The 19823-nt window shown below is 46.7% G+C and overlaps 1 protein-coding gene and 1 long non-coding RNA gene across 8 annotated transcripts in view; one reads left to right on the forward strand and one right to left on the reverse strand.

Moving 5' to 3' along the window:
- LOC309519999 overlaps nt 1-19823 on the forward strand; it is a 145277-nt gene that overhangs the window by 85112 nt on the left and 40342 nt on the right. The window lies entirely within an intron of this gene.
- The window catches only part of GTF2IRD1 (GTF2I repeat domain containing 1), a 99155-nt gene that overhangs the window by 17260 nt on the left and 62072 nt on the right, over nt 1-19823 (reverse strand). For all 7 annotated transcript variants that reach the window (XM_082201221.1, XM_082201222.1, XM_082201216.1 and 4 more), the window contains 14 exons: nt 18824-19134; nt 17706-17795; nt 14954-15037; nt 13242-13425; nt 11537-11562; nt 10508-10628; nt 7722-7759; nt 6465-6545; nt 5624-5677; nt 5017-5082; nt 3917-4100; nt 3734-3792; nt 2483-2545; nt 1922-2005 (listed from right to left, as the gene is read on the reverse strand). In XM_082201221.1, the coding sequence (XP_082057347.1) occupies nt 1922-2005; nt 2483-2545; nt 3734-3792; nt 3917-4100; nt 5017-5082; nt 5624-5677; nt 6465-6545; nt 7722-7759; nt 10508-10628; nt 11537-11562; nt 13242-13425; nt 14954-15037; nt 17706-17795; nt 18824-19134 (1445 nt within the window). The remainder of the gene's footprint in view (nt 1-1921; nt 2006-2482; nt 2546-3733; nt 3793-3916; nt 4101-5016; nt 5083-5623; nt 5678-6464; nt 6546-7721; nt 7760-10507; nt 10629-11536; nt 11563-13241; nt 13426-14953; nt 15038-17705; nt 17796-18823; nt 19135-19823) is intronic.

A 19823-nucleotide genomic window follows, 5' to 3' on the forward strand; every position in this document is an offset into this window, starting at 1 on the left:
TATTTTAATATTTTTTTTGGAAGCCACCCAGAGTGGCTGGGGAAGCCCAGCCAGATGGGCGGGGTATAAATAAATTATTATTATTATTATTATTATTATTAGTGGTGGGCATGTGGGATGGTAAAAGCTTTCTGGGAAATGATATATAATGAGTTTAAGATAACTTTTGTTAAAAAAACCAGAGGCCTTTTTGTTAGGTGTTATAGGTGAGGAAATACCAAAAGAAAAGACTCTTTATGTATGCAACGACAGCGACAACAAGAATGCTTCTTGCCCAGAGATGGAAAGAAGGAGAAGTACCGACGAGAGAAGACTAGCAGACTAAGCTGATGGAATATGGCGAGACTGACGAGAAAGATCAGAAACCAGGAAGACCAAGTCCTTTTAAAAGACTGGAATAACTTTTTAACGTATCTGAAAGACCACTGCAGACAGCTGAAATCATTGGCAGGAATACAATGACACTTGTAAAGTAAAACGAATTTTGGTTATTATGTGTCAGGGGTTCAGGAGCAGAGGCGAGGGCAAGGGAGGAAACAGAGAGCGAGGGGGAGGAGGCAGAAGAAAGGATGAGTGACGACGACGACCCGAGATCTCCGAGTCTGTCCAGTGAATCAGAAGATTCACAAAGAGGAGCACCAGTGGCAAGGGCAAGGGGGGAGACTAGGGGGACACCCCAGGAAGAAAGAGCCAGAGGGGACTCAGAGGGGAGCAGTTGGAGATCGGGACCTACGTCACCGCCAGAGAGTAGGGAAGAGGAAGAGCGCCTGGGAACTAGCGCTGGCAGCTCACAACAGGAGGGAGGGCACGAGTCAGGAGTGGCCACACCTTCATCGGGGAGCGAAGTGACGGTTAGACGGAAAGTGGAAGGTTGGGCGCGCGCGCCAAGTTCAAATGCACAGGAAGGTGGCGCAGTAGGCAGCCCGGAAAGAGAGCCAGGTCCTAAAGCCCGGCGCAAGGAGACAGGGGAGTCAGGGGGGTCAGCGTCAGAAGAATCCCGGAAGGGAGAGACCCAGGGGGGCAGAGGGACCCAGAGGAGAACTGTCAGGCGGAAAAGGTGGAGCAGGGCTAGGATATTAAGTTGGTGCGCAAGGGGCGGAGACTCAGAAGGAGCTTCGCCGACCTAAGCATAAGGCGTAGGGTTGCACGCAGCAGCTCAAGAATGGAGACTGTAACTCAATAAAGACTTTTAATCAACAACCGCTGGCTAGCGTGATCCTCTGTGAGCTAGGATCTGGAAGTAACCCTGACATTATGATTACATAATAGATGGATTACGATAAAGGAGGCAGAAAATAGAAAAAAAAAAAAGTTAGAAATGGAACTCATGGAGGGAGTGAAGGAGGTCCGAAGGTTTGAAAGAACCTCTGTTTATTTTACTTTTTTGGAACAGTTATGTATAACTTTACGTAAAACTAATAAAAAATTATTATCATCCCCCATATGATCAGGAGACAGATCAGAGAACATCACAGAGGGGGAAGACTGGGGACAGGAATCACCATGCCCTGAAACAAACCTCAGCAGACATCACTGGACCAGCGACTTCTGCTGGAGGAGACCTCCAGGACCTAGAACTGTCTCTGCCACTACAGTCTTTGGAGGCCCACCTACAAACATTGCAGCTCTCCCCGGGAACTCTTGCTTTGAGCAAGATAGAATGTTTAGGGTCTGATGAGCTGCACTCAAGGGTGCTAAAGGAGCTTGCAATTTCAGAGCCTCTGTCTATAACCCTAGACAATTTTTGGAGAATAGGTGAGGTTCCTGCAGACTGGAGGTGGGCAAACGTCCCCACCTTCAAAAAACTGTAGGGAAAAGATCCAGGTAACTATCTACCTACCCCAGGGCCCCTTCCAACTCTACAATTCTATGATTCTATGAACCCCAAGTGTCAAGATTAGCATCCAGCCAGATTACTCACCATACTTCTTATTGAACAGATCTTGAACCTGTTCCCTTAGAGTGTTTGCAATATCTATCCTCGAAAGCCGAGTGTCGTAATTTTCTGTAAGAGACAGAGAGGAAACTATCATAGAGTTCTGCCCATTGAGGGTTTTTTTTTTAGGGGGGGGTACACACAAAACGCAACAATGCTTAACTATAGTACACTTTTACAACAGGGAAAACCTTGAGATAGGCTCAGCTCTGAAATAGCCAGTCCATTTTTTTATAAAACCAAAAAGGAAAAGCGCGGGGGAGCATCCTAGAACAATGTCAAATGCCTGCTCCTTTTTCATACAATTCTGTTTTCATTATTAGGGGGAAATCTACCAACAAGGGCCATTTCAGCTGCAATCTCAATCATACTAATGTGAAGTAATGTGCCACTCAAATCAGTGGGGCTTACTTCTGAGTAGACAGTAGAAGGATAGGGACGTCAATAAACACTGGGATGTCAACAGTAAAATAAATTAACACCACATAATTTGGGAAATCAGATGGATTGTGGTCGTGGTAGCAGTGGCAGATCTCCATTTCTCACCTTGAAATCCTGGTCTTTTCACCGGTTCTTCTACAAGACGTTCACTAGAGTCTCTCTCGCTGGCTGCCAACAGAAGAGGCACCAAGGTTCTTATTTATTTGTCTTCATTTCAATGTCTTCTCTGAGGACTGTCCGCATGACACATCCTCTTCCACATTTAAAGCAGCACCTAGCTATTCCCCTCTTCAGCATCCAACCCCACAACGCCCCACAGAGTGGGCTGTTTCTGACCCAATTCTACCCACTGAAATCAACTGGACTTAGGTTGGGCCACACCCTACATTTAACGCGGTGTCATACCGCTTTAAACAGTCATGGCTTCTCTCAAAGGATTCTGGGAAGTTTAGCTTGTCAAGGGTGCTGGGAGTTGTTAGGGAGCCCGTCGAGAGAGTTATGATTCCCAGAATTCCCTGTGAAGGGAGATTGGCTATTAAAGCACTCCACAAACTGTAGCTCTGTAAGGGCCTCACCCTTAACAAACTTCAGCTTCCAGGATACTTTGGGCGGAAGCCACAACTGTTTGAAGTGGCATCATAGTGCTTTAAATGTTTAGCTGGGGCCTTATCATGTCCATTCGTTGCAGAGGTTCTACAACTAACACTGGATTCGACCCCACGGGTTCTATTTTGAGCTCTTAGGGCTAACAGTATGTCCCAAGCTAAACAGGCCTGTTCCAAAAATGGATTACCTCGTTCGTTAGGTGATCCTAAGGCTCAGGACTGTAACACTGCTTATTCACACAAGCATGCAAGAGCTTCCTTGCCACTAAAAGCTTACAGTCTATATGTAAATAAGGAGAGGCAATGCAAGAGAGCAGACCCTCTACGTGTCCCTATTTTCCAGGGACTGTCCTGGATTTACAGAAGTTGTCCTGGGTTTTGATCCCAGAATGTCCTGCTTTTCCTTAGGACGTCCCTATTTTCATCAGAGAAGTTTTAGAGAGTATAGAGTTAGGCGAACCCCGGGCCAAGGAGATAAGTAACTTTAGAAGACATCTGAAGGCAGCCCTGTACAGGGACATTTAAAAAAAAATGTTTAGTGTTTAATTATGTTTGTATATATGTTGGAAGCCGCCCAGAGTAGCTGAGGCAACCCAGTAAGATGTGTGGGGCATAAATATTATTATTATTATTATTATTGAATAGGCACAGACTGCCTGAAGGAATCTCATAGACCACTGATGGTCCACATGACGCAGTTTGGGAATCCCTGGGTTCATTAATCAAATCACTGGAAATAAATGTGTTTTACCTATTGTTCCTGGGCTATCAGAAACTGTCTCCTTCACTGCTTCGGTAAGAAGTTCTGGCCTGAAAGAGAAATTTGCAATAACAACAACAACAATAATAATAATAATAATGAGGAAACACAGAAAGCTGCCTTCTCTTGGTGGGACATGGTTGGGCCGAAGCGAGAGGAAGGCTTTGAACTTACTTCTTGATAACAAACCGGATACTGCTGCTTGCCTGGAGGATCTTTTTCAGTTTCGCAATCCCGAAGCAGTTTGGTCGCCTGAGCAAGATCCCGTCTGGCAAGCCCACGACAAAGAGATCTTCCGGGTACATCAGGAACTTGGAATACGGGACTTTGACAGGCTCGGAAATTCCTATGGCTTTAGCTGCAAGCGCAAGAAACACAACTTTCAGAAAGGATCTTTGACCTGAGCCCCTGTAGATTAAAGGTCGTCGTCAAGATATCAAAACACCACTGAGCATGTTAAAATGTTTGCTGCTGCCAACATGGTATTACCTCAAAAAGGATATTGCTGAATAGGAAATGGTTTAGAAAAAGGTTGCCTCTCTCCATAAAAAACGACCCGGACACTGTATTAATCCTCTGAGGCACTTTGTGGGCCTCTTCCATGAGCTCTAGAGGGTGGCAACACAAGAAAGGGCCTTTTTTGCAGTGGCCCCACGTTTGTGGAATGCTCTCCCCAGGGAGATTCGCCTGGTGTCTTCATTATACAGTGGTGCCCCGCAAGACGAATGCCTCGCAAGACGAAAAACTCGCTAGATGAAAGAGTTTTCCGTTTTTTGAGTCGTTCCGCAAGACAAATTTCCCTATGGGCTTGCTTCGCAAGACAAAACGTCTTGCGAGTTCGTTTCCTTTTTCTTAAAGCCGCTAAACCGTTAATAGCCGCTAAGCCGCTAATAGCCGCGCTTCGCAAGACGAAAAAACCACAAGACGAAGAGACTCACGGAACGGATTAATTTCGTCTTGCGAGGCACCACTGTACATCTTGAGGCGCCAGGTGAAAACACTCCTCTTCAACCAGGCATCTGGCGGATTAATATTCTACAGCCTTTTAAACGTGTTTGTGTTATTCTTTTGTTTAAATTATCTAGTATGTGCTTTTATGGAGAGACTATTTTTTATCTTGTGATCTTTGCATGAAGGAGAGGAAAAAATAGCTGTCCTGCCTAGGAAGTTCTAGAGAAGGTGTGAGGAACACAGAGCCCTCCAGATGTGCGAAGGTTAACGGCAGATCCAGGTTCCAAAAAGCACACTTAAAAGAAAGAAGCCAAGTATCTCACCATATCTAGCGTTGAACAAAATTTCTACTTGTTTCCTCAAGTGACTTAAAACGTCACCGACGCCATCTGGAAAACAAAAGCAGCAAACTCAGGGATTAATGGCGATAAGACTCACATGAGGGGTGTGTGTGTGCTATCTTGGCATCCTCAAAGAAAAAATTCCAGGCCAGCTCATAAACAAAGGACTAAAATGCAGAACAAAGCAAGGAATAAAGCAACAGCAAAAATCACAAGCAAGCAGAGGAAAGCACTGTCAACAGCACTGATAAAATTGAGATGGTTGACAACATCTGGGAAAATGCAAAAGAATAATGCTAGAGGCCACAAGCAGGAGAGGGAGAGGAGTCGGGCAGGTCAGTGTCGTACAGATGCACCAACCTGCCCATCCCTCATTAAAAGATCTTCCCTATTAGACTCCAGGTCTGGAGAGACTATTCCTCTAGTGAGGAAACAACAGCACAAAGGGCCTCCACACCTACCATCCGCCTCATCTGAGATGGTGGGGGTGGGGTATGGTGAAGGGCCTATGAAGGCCATCTTCAGGTACCTGCAGGCCTGCACTGGAGGAGGTGATCCGTCAGGTATCCAGGCAACGGGCCAAACTCACCTTTGCCCTCCATCTGCTTCTCATTATGTTGTATATCATTGCTGGGCCCTTTATCTGAAACCAGAGAGGAGACGGGCATTTAGCAGGAAACTAAACATCCTAGCAGAGGACTGTAACCTGAAAAAAATGCATTATATTAAGGGAAATTGCCGGCAAAAAAGGGTAGATTAGTCCAGCCTTCACGCAAATACGTTTATTAGGAGAAATTTGCACCAAAACGCTGGCGAATCTTCACGAAAATACATTCTTGCAAACTGCTGCAGAAGTATGGAGAACTGAATTTAAGATAGCGAAAATGAGAAACCGAGAGAAGTGAAGATGGCAGATCCTTCCATCCTGAGACATTTCCTGCCAACCGCTCCTCTCTACCACTGGCCCCCACTTGCCTCACTCTCAGTCCGTCGTTTTGGTGATGCCAATGACGTGGCAGAGCCACCCTTGCCTCAATCCCTGACCCCCTCTCAACTCTCCCCACATTCATACCATATATTTGAAGTGCTATGACAACACTAAAAACCATCATGGCTTCCCTCAGAGAATTCTGGGAGCTGCCGTTTGTTGAGGGTGCTGTTAGGTGACCCTCTTGTTCCCCTCACAAAGCTACAATTCCCTTCGGGGTGTTTTAACAACCAATCCCGTTTTTCAAGGGAACTCCCTGCTCTGTGAAGGCAACAGGGGCCTCCTAAACAATTCTCAGCCACCCTCAATTCTTTGAGCCTACAGCTCCCAGAATTCTCTGGGCCGTAACCCAGCGGGCTGAAAACTGTTCCCAAATTGACACTGCCCATCTAGAAATAATCTTAATCCTGCCGGCATTGTCGAGAGCTTTTATCTAGCCTACCTGGAACGGTGATTTGAATGATGTCCACTTCGTCCGGTTCTATCTTGATGCGTTTTATGCCTCCCAGTTCTCCCGAAGTACCTGTCAAGGAAGATGGGAGACAGGAATGAAAAGCAGAGGGGCGACGACAAATCAGCACTGACTGGTAGAAGTTATCCAGGGTTCGAGGCTGGAGTCTTTTCTGGCATGGTCCTGGAAATGCCCCTGGGGACTGAACCTGGGACCTTCTACACTCAAAGCAGTTGCTCTCCCGCTGAGGGACAGATTTCCTTATGTTAACTTAGGTTATTGGTCCCTCTACCTCAGCACTGTCTACATTAGCTGCCAGTCAGAACAGGAAGCACTGGGTTAGATGGACAATGGCCTGGCATTAATTCATTAGATAAAATATCCTTTATTAGGCATAGCAAACCACACATTATCAAACAGACACCGTATACAAATTGTGCAAAATACGAGCTCAACATAACAAGGTTTGTCCCAGTCGGATCTTTAACTCCAGAGAGAATCAGTTTGCATAAATAATACAATACAACACTACCACATCACCGATCAATTAAGAACCACTAAATCTCTTTATAATGGCCCAGTCTTTCTACATGGACAGCACTCAAAAATTCAGCCACTATTAAAGTAATTTGATTATTCCTGTCCGAGAGCAGGTCCTGAACCGTTGGTAGCATAGAATTGAGCCTATTGAGTTGTAAGGCCTCTAATAATTGTCTTCTGGCAAAAATGCCAAAATCACAAGAAAAGAAAATATGCTCCAAAGTATCCGGATCTTGTTTACTGCATTTGCAAAGACGCTCTGATTCTGGGGGAGCTAAATATCTGGAAGTACACCTATCATGTGCAAGAGTTCTGGATTCAGGGTCGCTAATTGTCATGATCCCAGAATCCAGCAGTGGCCAAAATAGGGGACTCATGCAAATTAGACTCTACACTTCATTTAATGCAGAAGCAGAGAGCCTGACATAGCTGTACTGAAATTCTTTTCATCCCTAACCACTGAGCATGCTGACTGGGGCAGTGGGCAGTTGGAGTCCAACAACATTCCTGTGTTGCAGGGGGTTGGACTAGATGACCCCCAGGGTCCCTTCCAATTGCAGGCATTGCCCCAGCAGCTGAGCAGAGCATTGTGTACAGGGCTTTTGCAAGACGACAATCCTCCTGCTTTCACACGGCTTCGCAAGACCTAAGAATCATGCTCCCTTTTCCCGTTTCTAATTAAGAGAGCAGTAGCTGTTTGCACCTTACCTGGTTCACATTCTCCGGAAATGGGGCACTTTTCAGATCTGGCAAAGGAAAGCAATCATGGTTAAATTTCATTTATATCAAGTGCCTAATTTGGGGGGGGGGGAATACAATGTGCTGTACAACCAAACAGGTATGAACAGCCCACAAAGAAAGAGGCAATTTCATAGATTCATTATTATTTTTTAAATGTACAATGTTTGACCTTGTTTCACCCTTAGGAGCAAAAGCGGCACCATTCTGCATAATGGAGGGTCTGTATTACAGTTGCTATATTTCAAAAAGTGAAAAGTTTTTTTGTGTTTTTTTGGCCAAAGTTGTTACAAAATCTATTTTTTAAAAAAGGAAATTTGCCAGAATCTAGACTTCTGAAATGGGATGCCATACGTCTGGATTTTGCTGGACATTTCAGCGATTTCTACCCGGACACTGCTTCTGAATGCTGTATTCTGGCTATGTACGAAAATTCCAGACATATGGCATCGTCTGTATGGAAGCAGGTGGTCTTTCAGTTATTTGGGAATGTAGTTTTTATCTTGCATTTTAATACTCTGAACCAGTCCTGAGATCTACAGATGAAGGGCAATATACAAATTTAATAACTAACTAAAATGAAATAAATAGTCAATTAGGGCTTTAAATTTCAGGGCGAGACCTAAAATTAAGCAAACTGGCAGTCAGGTATTGTTGTTGTTTTCAATTAAATTTATATACTGCCCTATACATGCATGCGGTTCACAAGAAACATTCTCAATACAAAAACACAAAATACATAATCAAAATATAAACAGAAACAGGCGAATACCCCCCCAAAAAAATTAAAACAATTTTTAAAAATTTAAAAACACAGTTAAAAAGCAGTTGAAAAGAATGTTAACAGTAGTCTCTGCTTGGCAGCTGCAGTGGTTTTGTAGTCTGTCAGGCCCCACCCTAGACCTGGTGGAGAGAGGCAGGAGCCGGACGCTCAGACTCTCAGCAGATTCTCCTTTCTTGCTGGGCTGTTGGATTCAACTCACAGGCTGTGATCATATGCCCTCTTACACAGAGGAAAGCCCCAGTATTTGGATTGGATTTGATATCCCGCCTTTCACTCCCCTTCAGGAGTCTCAAAGGGGCTAACATTCTCCTTTCCCTTCCTCCCCACAACAAACACTCTGTGAGGTGAGTGAAGCCGAGAGACTTCAGAGAAGTGTGACTGGCCCAAGGTCACCCAGCAGCTGCATGTGGAGGAGCGGAGATGCGAACCCGGTTCACCAGATTACGAGACTACCGCTCTTAACCAGTGTGCTTAATGTTACTCACTGCTGAGCAGACATGCGTAGGACTGCTCTGTTACCACTGCTCATTTCACCTTCATAATTCACCAAAAGTCTACCATCATAGACAAATCAGTTTACAATCTTAAATGGCACCTGGTGTTGCTCATGGTTGGACCGAGTCCCAACCCATCAGATTCCAGCGCTCCATTGATTCATAAGCTTATTATCTGTTTTGCTGCCTTCCCTCTGGCATGAGTTGTTGATTTAATCACACTTGCTGCATCCCAGATCCTTAAGAACCAGTCTGAGATCGGCAGAAAGTAAGAACGGCACAGAGGGAACAGGCCAAAGGCTCATCTAGTCCAGCAATCTGTTCTTACAGTGGCCAGACAGAGGCCACAATGCGAAGCCCAAAAGCAGGACATGAGCACAACAGCTCATGGTTCCCAGCAACATAAGGCATAATGTTTCCGATTGTGGAGGAAGAAAACAGCCCTTCTGGCTAGTAGCCACAGACAGCCTCATCCTCCGTGAATTTGTCAAATCCTCTTTTAAAGCCACCCAGACTGGTGGCCATCCCAGCCACCTGTGGCAGGGAGTTCCATAGTTTAAACAGCGTGAAGAAATAATTTCTATCGTCTGTCCTGAATCTCCCACCATACAGCTGCATTGGCTGCCCCCAAGTTCTAGGCAGGGAGAAAAACCATTGAAAAATCATCTCTAAAGAATTTAAACGTGGAGCAGGTAAAGACATGGCGGTCTCTCAGGAACCAATTTGGGGACCTCCAAATAGGTTTTGAGGTGGTGATGGGGAAGGACACCCTTATCACGGCAGAAGCTTCCTTTCTTTTTTCTGTTTTATTTTTTAAAAAATGGTTTCAAAGTCACTGACTCTGGAGGCGGCCATGTTTTCTGTTAAGTTGTGGGTGAACATATCAGACAACACAGCGATTCTTCAAACAGCTCTGGTTTATTCACAGGCCAGAACAGAACAGAACTGAAGGGTTCAGCCAGCCTGCTTATATAGAGTTCCACTGCAATGCAACAGTAATCACTTTCTGTAACTATCCAATCACTGTACGTCACTTTCAATCCCTTATTTGCATAGGTGGACCTGAGTGAAAACTATCTACAGTATCCCCCTGCTGGCCCAGGGTGAGAACTTCAGTACATAACATTTTCCTCCCCTCTACTGGCATTCCAGGGAGAAAACATGCTGGCCGGAGCAAATTAGAGACACTAAGACACCAGGCTTCCCCAACCTAGCATCTTCTAGATGTTGCAAGACTACAACTCCCATCATCCCTGACCACTGATTATGCTGGCTGGGGCTGATGGGAGTTGCAATTCAACAACATCTGGAGGGTGCAAGGTTGGTTATGACTATAATATAGCAGCTGGGCCAGGAACTGGGAACCTTGGGTTTTTGAGGAAGGGCTTTGAATTCCTGCCATCAAGGAGGGGGTTTAACTAGAGGACCTTGCAGGACCCTCCAACTCTATGATTTGATATGGGGTAATACAGGCTTACCTATGACTGGACTGTGAAGTTCCTGCTAGATCAAGAAACGCCATTCTGTGCGGGTCAGGAGAGATTTCCCCAGAAGGGCTGGATGGCTCTATCTTGGTTGAATCTTTGGTAAATTTACTTCCTGGTTGTAAGGAAGGAAGAACAAACAGATATTTTCCAGGCGCAGAGTTTTGAACCAATAATTACCCATGGCCAGCCACCACCTCTCCCTATCTCTACCCAGTAAGTCTGCCATTCATACAGATTAGTTTAACAGCTATGGGGGAGGGATATTTCGAATTGCTATGACTTTATTGAATTGTATTAATCACTTTGGTGAACCTGTTGTTGTTTACTTTATTTATATGTTATTGTGAGTGATAGCACAGTGATTATAATGTTTTTTTTGTTTGTTTGTTTTTGAAGCTTTTTGTGATCATTGTGAGCCGCGCTGAGTTCAGCATTTGTTGTTGGAAAAGCAAAATAGAAATATCAAATAAAAAAATCAAAAGCTACGTGGGAAAGAGATTTGGGCATCAAATGCCCCAATATGGAGGGAAAGGTCCAAATTCTTCCCAGCGGATTTGGGAAGGTAAACTGCACAAATGCTGAGCATATTCTGGTCACCTCCCAAAATTACTGGAAGCTGGTACTTGGCTTGGAAATGGGACATTGTGAGAATGCGGTTAGTCAGCTTAAAGCAGGTTTGGGAAAAGAATGGCCCTCCAGGTGTTGCTGAGATACAATTTCCATCAGCCCCAGAAAACATGGCCAATGGCCAGGGATGGTGGCAGTCATAGTTCAGAAACAACTGGAGGGCCACCGTCCCCAGTCAGCAAGGCCAATAGTTATGGAGGATGGGAGCTGTAGTCCAACAGCGTCTGGAGGGCAAGAGGTTCCTGGTCTCTGCCAGGGTCTCAGGTAGATGCCTTTCCCATCCTTACCAAGAGATGCTAGGGACTGAGTCTGGGACTGTCTGGAGACAAAGCATGCACTCTACTCACTGAGCTACCATCCCTTCCCCCAAAGGAAAGACTATGCCCAACGTACCTGTAAAGATCCTTTCATCAAACATCCTGTAAAAGAAAAGGCAACAATTTAGGAGGAGGAGGAGGAGGAGGGAAGAGAGTGGGTAAAGATAATTCAAGATTTCATTTAGGATCTTCAACTGGTGGGTTGTGCTCTGGCCTTAGGGGGGGTCACCACAACGGCCATTTTATTGGCTTGATACAATTTACGTACTGCTCTTGATTGTTTTTAGTACGCTGCTTTGGGATTTTCATGACAAAGTAAAATGTTTAACTGATCAATAAAAGATGGTTAAAAGCAGATTTTTTAAAACACACACACACACACCAACCATGCAGCACTAATTAAAAACAAGAATAAGCTAAATCAGATTATTGCCACCATCTTTACCACGTTCATTTGTTATAGCAGGGGTGAGGAACCAATATTGGTAGTGGAATTTTAAAGGAAAGCACATTAAAGTTTGGATTATCTGACCCTTCCTTGACGCCAGCCAGTGTGGCAGAGCGGTTAGAGTGTCAGACCTGGGAGACGCTAGGGTTCAAATCCCTGTTTAGCCACAAATGGTGCGACTTTGGGGCAGTCACTGCCTCTCTGCCTAAACCCACCTCAGAGGGTTGCTGAGAGGATTAAATGAGGAGGGGTGGAAAGGTGGGGTGTGAATAAAATAAACAAAAGTATGCAGACAATTTGGGAAAACAATGGTCTGTATCCAACTACTGCACTTTTCGCTCTATAGGACGCACCGGACCATAGGAGGGGGAGAACAGGGGGGGGAAATTCTCCCCCTCTCTGCTCAGCGCCCCTTCAGCGAAACCGAAGGAGAAACGGAGCCCCTTCCATTTCTCCTCCTGCTTCGCTGAAGGGGCGCTGCGAAGAGAGGGAAGACTGTGCAGCGCCTCTCCAGAGAAGAGAAGCCTGGAGAGCAAGAGTGATCGGTGTGCACCAACCCCTCTCGCTCTCCAGGCTTCAGGCGGCTATCTGCAAGCCTTCAGAGCGCGGCGGGAACTCCTGCTGCGCTCCGAAGGCTTGTGGATAGCTGCCTGGAGCCCCCAGAGCACAGCGGGAGTTCCCTGTGCTCCGGGGGCTTCAGGCAGCTTCAGCGAAATTAACACGAAGCCTTCAGAGTGCGGGGGGAGCTCTCCTTCTGGGCTTCAGAGGCTTTGCATTGCTATCACTGAAGCCAAGGAGCCTGCATTTGCTCCATAGGACGCACACACATTTCCCCTTCATTTTTGGAGGGGGAAAAGTGTGCCCTATAGAGCGAAAAATACGGCAAGTTTTCCTCAGAACAGATCCATGGGAATGAATGGGTTTAAGTTAGTAATGTTCATTAACCTCAGTGGGTGTACTTCAGAGCCGTCCCATCCATGATAGAGGGGGAGGCAGCCGCCTCAGGCGGTAGAAAAGGAAGAGGCGGCCCACCCCTTAAAAGTGCCCCGACTTCCCGCCTCCCTGTTGCCACAGAAGCACCCCACTGTTGGCTGGTTTCTGATTTTAAATATTTCACCTCCTGAATATGTTTTTAACACTATTGTATATTTAGTATTCTTGCACTCCACCTGGAATCGTTTCCATGACGAATGGTATATAAATATTTTAAAATAAAGGAGAAACAGCAATTTTGGGGAAAGAAGAACCACCCTTTTGAGTCACGCAGAGTGAAGCCCACCTCTCGGCTCTCTGCAGTCCGCCTGCTCACGAGCCTCTCAAAACAATCACGTACCTTTTGATGACGAAGTGGATGTTGTGCCTCTCTTCCAATATCCGCTTGAGTTTGGGGACTCCGTAGGTGCAGGGCCGTTTGAATGGGATTTTGTCAGGGATGCCGATGATTTCTACCGCTTCCGGGTCGCAAGCAATTTTCCGGTACGGGACAGGGACCATGTGATCGAGCCCCAAAGCTTCAGCTGAAAGTGACAGAACATTTAACCTTTAAAGGGTAAGAACAGACAGGACATTCTTAACAGCAGACACTGTTAAACTGGGTCTGCTACTGGCATTAACCCAGTTTTGCAACCCAGTTTTCCCTGCAGGAAAGTTAAAATGCTGCTTTGCCTTTTCAGTAAGCCCTGGCCAGGTTTCAAACATGTCGCATTGGCATAATAACAGAGGAAGTTGGGATATACAGTGGTACCTCGCAAGACGAATGCCTCGCAAGACGAAAGAGTTTTTCGTTTTTTTAGTTGCTTCGCAAGACGAATTTCCCTATGGGCTTGCTTTGAAAGACGAAAACGTCTTGCAAGTTTGTTTCCTTTTTCTTAAAACTGTTAATACCCAGGGTGCATTGCTTGAAGAGGTGCAGTTGCGACTTCGCAAGGCGAAAAATTCGCAAGACGAAAAAACTCGCAGAACGAATTAATTTCGTCTTGCGAGGCACCACTGTAATGTCCTGTGCTCAAGAAACTAAGGTGCCCAGCAGGATGCCATGAGTTCAATAAATACTCTGAAGTGCTATACAAATTATTGTCATCATCCATTAATTTATGGCCATCCTTTTCAGTTCAACGGTAGCCAATATGGTAAACTGGCAAATCACATTCTCAGTGAAAATATTGGAAGTGGAAGATTGCTCAGCAGGCTCCTGAAGGCAACACAATGCCCATGGGTAGCTTCATGGGGACCACAGTACTAACTGCATACATCCAAACTCATAAAGGCAGCAATTTATATAGTATCAGTTCAAAGATGGGCAGGGTCCTAGCAGGACACTGACATAAGGCAGCCTTCCCAAACTTGGTGCCCTCTGTCAGTGTTACTCAAACTTGGTTCCCCAACTGTTGGGACTACATCTCCCATCACCCCTGCCCGCTGGTCCTGCTAGCTAGGGATGTTGGAAGTTGGAGTTGGAGCAGCAGGAGACCCAAGTTTGAGAAGCACCAGTCACTCATTGGGGACTCCAACTCCCACCAGTCTCAGCCAGCTTACCCAATAGCAAAGGATTATGGGAGTTGTAGTTCAAAGGGCACCTAGAAGGCACCAGGCCGAAAAAAATATGTATTTTATTTATTCCATAAAATTTATATACCAGTTGGTTGTTTTTTTAAAAAAACAAAACACTTCAAATATAGGAGACGGCTTTTCTGTGGCGGTTGCCCCATCTGTTTTGACTCTGTGAAGGCCTTCCACTGAGGAGGCCAGAAGACCCCATTCAGACCAACTGCACATTTACTGACTTGATACAAACGAGTTAAAAAAACCACCCAGAAACGTATGCATTAATTAGAAGCTGTGGGCCTGGAAAATGCCATGCCAAGAAAGCAATTAAGTGAAGGGACACATAGCATATGGTGCCTGATGCTGCATCAGAGAATAAGAAAAAGAAAAGGGGGAAAAAAACACCAGAAAGTCAGGGAAAAAAGTCCAGAAAATCTCTCCATAATGATATGCGCGCCATAAGCACCGCAGATGAAAAACAGGCACTTCACATCCACTCACCATATCTGCTGTTGAACAGAATTTGCACACATTCCCTCAGAGTGTTGATATCCTCGGTTTCTTTTATAAAACTGTCCCATTTATCTAGCAAAAACAAAACAAGAAGTTTCCATATGGCATCTCCGGCACAGAGGCTCCCCCATCCCTCTCACTCTGCCCTCGGGAACAAGGTTTGTGGTTCCTCTCTACTCTGAGAGCAAGCCTGAGCTTGAGGGGAAGTGGGAGGCTCCAATTGTGCCAGCTGCACCGGGTTCAAATCCTGGGCGCTGGACGGTTCCCTTAGGCAAACCCTGCAGCTGGCAAATGGAAACGGTGACTGTAAGTCACCCAACGTTAACACCAAGAGGAGCAACTGGCTGCAGGATCAGGGCCTATCTAGCCCAGCAGCCTATCCCCAACCAGACACCTCTTCTGGGAAGCGCATAACCAGAGCCTGGACTCAACTACGCTCTGCCCAGCAACTGGCTTCCAACCTCCATTCATTTATTTACTTAAGACCATTTCCATTACGGCTTTATACATAAAGAAATATCTCTCAGCAGTGTGCAGAAAACCAAACAAACAACCGATGTTACAAAAATACACGACAAACCCAGTCATTTTTCTTTATTGTATATTATTGCTTAATATCCCGCCTTCCCTCCAAGAAGCTCAAGGTGGCATACGTGGTTCTTCTCCATTTTTCTCCTCACAACAACCCTGTGAGGTAGGTTAGGCGGAGAGATTGTGACTGGCCCCCAAACACGCAGTGAATCCCATGGTTGAGTGGGTCACAAATTTTGTGCAAGTAAGCCACAGGCTGTATAAGTACACATCTAATAATTGCTTTTATTCCTTAATATGGATACCACGTACAACTTGCAGCTGAACATCATGGAATCACAGAACTGTAGAGTTAAAAGGGACCCCGAGGGTCATCTACAATGTAGGAATCCCCTGTAATGTAGGAATCTTTCATCCTAGGTAAGGCTCAAACCCATAACCCTGAGATTAAGAGTCTTAAAGGTAAAGGGACCCCTGACCAGTCGTGGCTGACTCTGGGGTTGCGACGCTCATCTCGCTTTATTGGCCGAGGGAGCCGGCGTACAGCTTCCGGGTCATGTGGGCAGCATGACTAAGCCGCTTCTGGCAAACCAGAGCAGCGCACGAAAACGCCGTTTACCTTCCCGCCGGAGCGGTACCTATTTATCTACTTGCACTTTGACGTGCTTTCAAACTGCTAGGTTGGCAGGAGCAGGGACTGAGCAACGGGAGCTCACCCCATCACGGGGATTCAAACCACTGACCTTCTGATCGGCAAGTCCTAGGCTCTGTGGTTTAACCCACAGCGCCACCCGCGTCCCTGATTAAGAGTCTTAATCTCTACATACTGAGCTAGGTCGGGAAGGCCCAGTCATATGTTTTAGGACTTGGGAACTGCTCTCTGCTGGCTGATGGAAGATGTGGCGGCAATTCACCACAATGGGCTCATACAGGGAGCAATTACTGCAGCTCCCTTCTGATGCACAGGAATATTCTGAAGTCAGATGGCTGATGTTCACACATCCCCACCCATAAACAAACTGTGACTAACTCTGTAAGTACTAAAAATATTCTAAGACAATTTTCATGTTAATAGCAGCATCCAAAATTCACATGGCGATAAACTGATGGGTCAAGTAAATTTGGGACTCAGGGGCTGCTTTATCAAAAAGGTTGGAAACCATTAGTTAAGACAACACTCAGAACAGAGGGGCCACTGTGTTCTGACTCAGGATAAAGTAGTCTCTAATGCTAGGGAGGGAATTTGCAGAGGAAGGACCACGTGAGCCCCAGGCGCGCTCATGCGCCGCTAAACTATGGTTTGGCGCTGCATGCAAAGCGGTCGATGCTCTCAATTCGTTCCTACGAAAGACCCCTGCCAAACATCCAAAATGAATATTTCATATCGGAAGGATTATCCAAGCGCCTAGGTAATTATTGACACATCTACCTCAAACATTGAGTTCATGACCAGACTTAGAAGAGCGGAAGAAACAAACGATGTATGGGAGAGTTTGTTACGCTTGGTAAAAAATAAAAATAAAAAAGCTAGCGCCGTCAGCCGTTGCTGTTTAGTCCTCTTCACATCAACACTGACGCAGAGATGCAGGTGCGAAACATGACATGGACACCCTATCATTTGCGTATCTGGCTGCGGTGCATGAACTGTGGCGCCGTTGTGCTGCCCTTCCGGTTGTGGTAGTGCTGCCGCTCAGCAGGACTGGGGCAGGGCGCAATGAGGGAAATAACTAGGGTGCCAGTGGCATTACAAGCATGTGTGGGTCTGCATTTGCCACTGTTCTGCCCTGTCTCAAGCCTGGCAAGCGGCAGCACTGCCAAGGCTGCGAGTGTGGTGCTCCCACTTCATGAAGGGAACATGATGGGACAGTGGAGTTGGGCGAGGTATAAAGGGGAAGTGGGCTGGCAAGGGGGGGGGGCGATTTGGCAGGGAGCAGAGTGGTCCAGCTTGGCAAGCAACGTGAGCAAAGGTGGCAGCCCCTCCTAAGAAACAAAATTCCAAGAACAATAAACTTAATAATGCCCCAGGCCTTAAATCTGCCATTCTGATTGTTCTGGAATAGGTTTAGCTTCTGCCAAAAATCTGGGCTTGCCCAAACGCCATACCTTTGTCGCTCTATGGTTCCTAAGCAAGGGGGCCCCCCGTGATTTAAAACCCACACGTCGACACTCCTAAACCCCTTCTCCGTTTCGCAAGCGCCAGCAAGCGTACCTGATTTGTCGTGTACTATGGAGAACAGAATGCGTTTGGAGGAGTGTACGTTCTGGATGAGCGGACCGCCGGGGAGAGCAGATTTCTGTCCTGGACATAGGAAAGAACGAAAGCAAAAATGAATGAATGAATGAATGAATGAATGAATGAATAAGAAAGATGAGATTTTGGTTGGGGGGGGGGGGAATCCAAAATGGCAAGGACAAATGGAAAGGTGTTGGGCACCAACAAGGCTGGACTCCATCCCTCCTGACCTGATATGCAAGTTTCAGCTAAGGCTATTCCAGCTCAGAGTCAGGCCTGTGTGCCAGCATGCAGGGTCCTCTGGCAGCTGCCAGGGAATCTGTGCCTCCCCTTCTTTAACAAGTATTGGGTGGCTCGACCTGGAAGGCAGTATTTCACATCCAATTTGAACGGAGCCATGGGATCCTTGCCTATTAGCAACCACCGTCATATGGGGAGATATCAGCGTTTGCACAAGGGGTCGTGTGACCCCCCCCCAAAGCATGGGAATCTGCCTTCCTGCTGCTAGAAGGAGAAACTGGAGCTTATTCCAGACCACCTCCCCATTTCAGCTTCCGTTTGGAAAGGGCCGCAGCTCAGTGGCAGAAGGCCATGGGTTCAGTCCCTGACGGCAACTCCAGGCAGGGGACTCCCTGTCTGAAACCCTGGAGAGTTGCTTCCAGTCAGTGTAGACAATGTTGGTCTGGTCTGGCTCAGCATATGGCAGCTTCCTATGTTGCAATACTTGGCTGCAAACCCCAAAGTGAGCTTTCCCGGGTTCTCTGAACGGAGCTCAACCTAGAATCATAGATCTGTAGAGTCGGAAGGGATCACAAGCGTTATCTAGTCCAACCCCGTGCAATGTAACCTTTTGCCCAACGTGAGGCTCACACCTCATGCGATTAAGAGTCCCATGCTCTGCCAACTTAGCTGTGGCTCCTGTGCCTCTTGCAGGCATCGTGGGGGACACAGCTGCAGTTGCGATGCTACAAAAGCCACCAGGACAGGATTCCTGGTTCCCCAACCCAGTTTAAGTCCCGATCCAAGGCATTTCAGGGCCTCTCCGTAGGCTTTTAGCCAGCCACGCCTTGGACAGCAAACATTAAGGCCATTACCACAGCAGTCACCGAACTCCTGTGGCGAGGGCACCTTCGCTTCTCCTGACAGCCGGGGCCTCAGCATCTCGCCGGCTGTGCTCATCCCGTGCCGTCCGGAAGGACCCTCCTGCTTTATCTCCATGGCGATCTGCGCAGGGAGTGACACCCCGTACAGGAAGCTGTTCGTAGTGACCGCAGGAATTGCCTCTAGGTTGGCCGGCTTAGCGTGCATGTGGTTCAGCCCTGGCTCTCGATTCCCCTTTGACATTTGGACGGGGCCGCTCGCCTCAACAGGAGGGTTGGGGTCCCAGGCGGAGTCCTCAGGAGGTCTGAGAAAAGGAGAGGAAACTGCAGCTAAATTGAAATTGAAATACTTTATTGTCACTTGTACAACTTGTATACAGTGAGATAACACGAGCACTCATCTCTTAGTCTTAATTCCCCTCGTTTACGGACGCACACCCACCAAATCCAAAAGTCAGTTGCCCTGTTGTTATCTTTTCATTCAGCAGCCTAACAGCCCACGGATAGAAGCTGTTCTTTACCCTGTTGGTGCGACTAATGCTTCTACAGTGGTACCTCGGGTTAAGTACTTAATTCATTCCGGAGGTCCATTCTTAACCTGAAACTGTTAAGCACCACTTTAGCTAATGGGGCCTCCCGCTGCTGCCACGCCGCCAGAGCACGATTTTTGTTCTCATCCTGAAGCAAAGTTCTTAACCCGAGGTACTATTTCTGGGTTAGCGGAGTCTGTAACCTGAAGCGTATGTAACCTGAAGCTTATGTAACCCGAGGTACCACTGTATATCTTCTGCCTGAGGGCAGGAGATCAAGAAAGTGCTGGCCAGGGTGTGAATCATCCCTGAGAATTTTTCTCACTCCCCTGAGGCAACGTTCTCCCGCTATTTCATCCAGCGGATTCACGGGACAGCCCATAATATCTTGTGCTGTATTCCCATGTAAATGAAATGGCAAGGGACCCAAAGAGGGTCATAGAACTGGGATCAGCCTCCGGGGT

The sequence above is a fragment of the Podarcis vaucheri genome (genome assembly GCF_965113315.1).
Source record: "Podarcis vaucheri genome assembly, chromosome: 15".
Lineage (NCBI taxonomy): Eukaryota > Metazoa > Chordata > Lepidosauria > Squamata > Lacertidae > Podarcis > Podarcis vaucheri.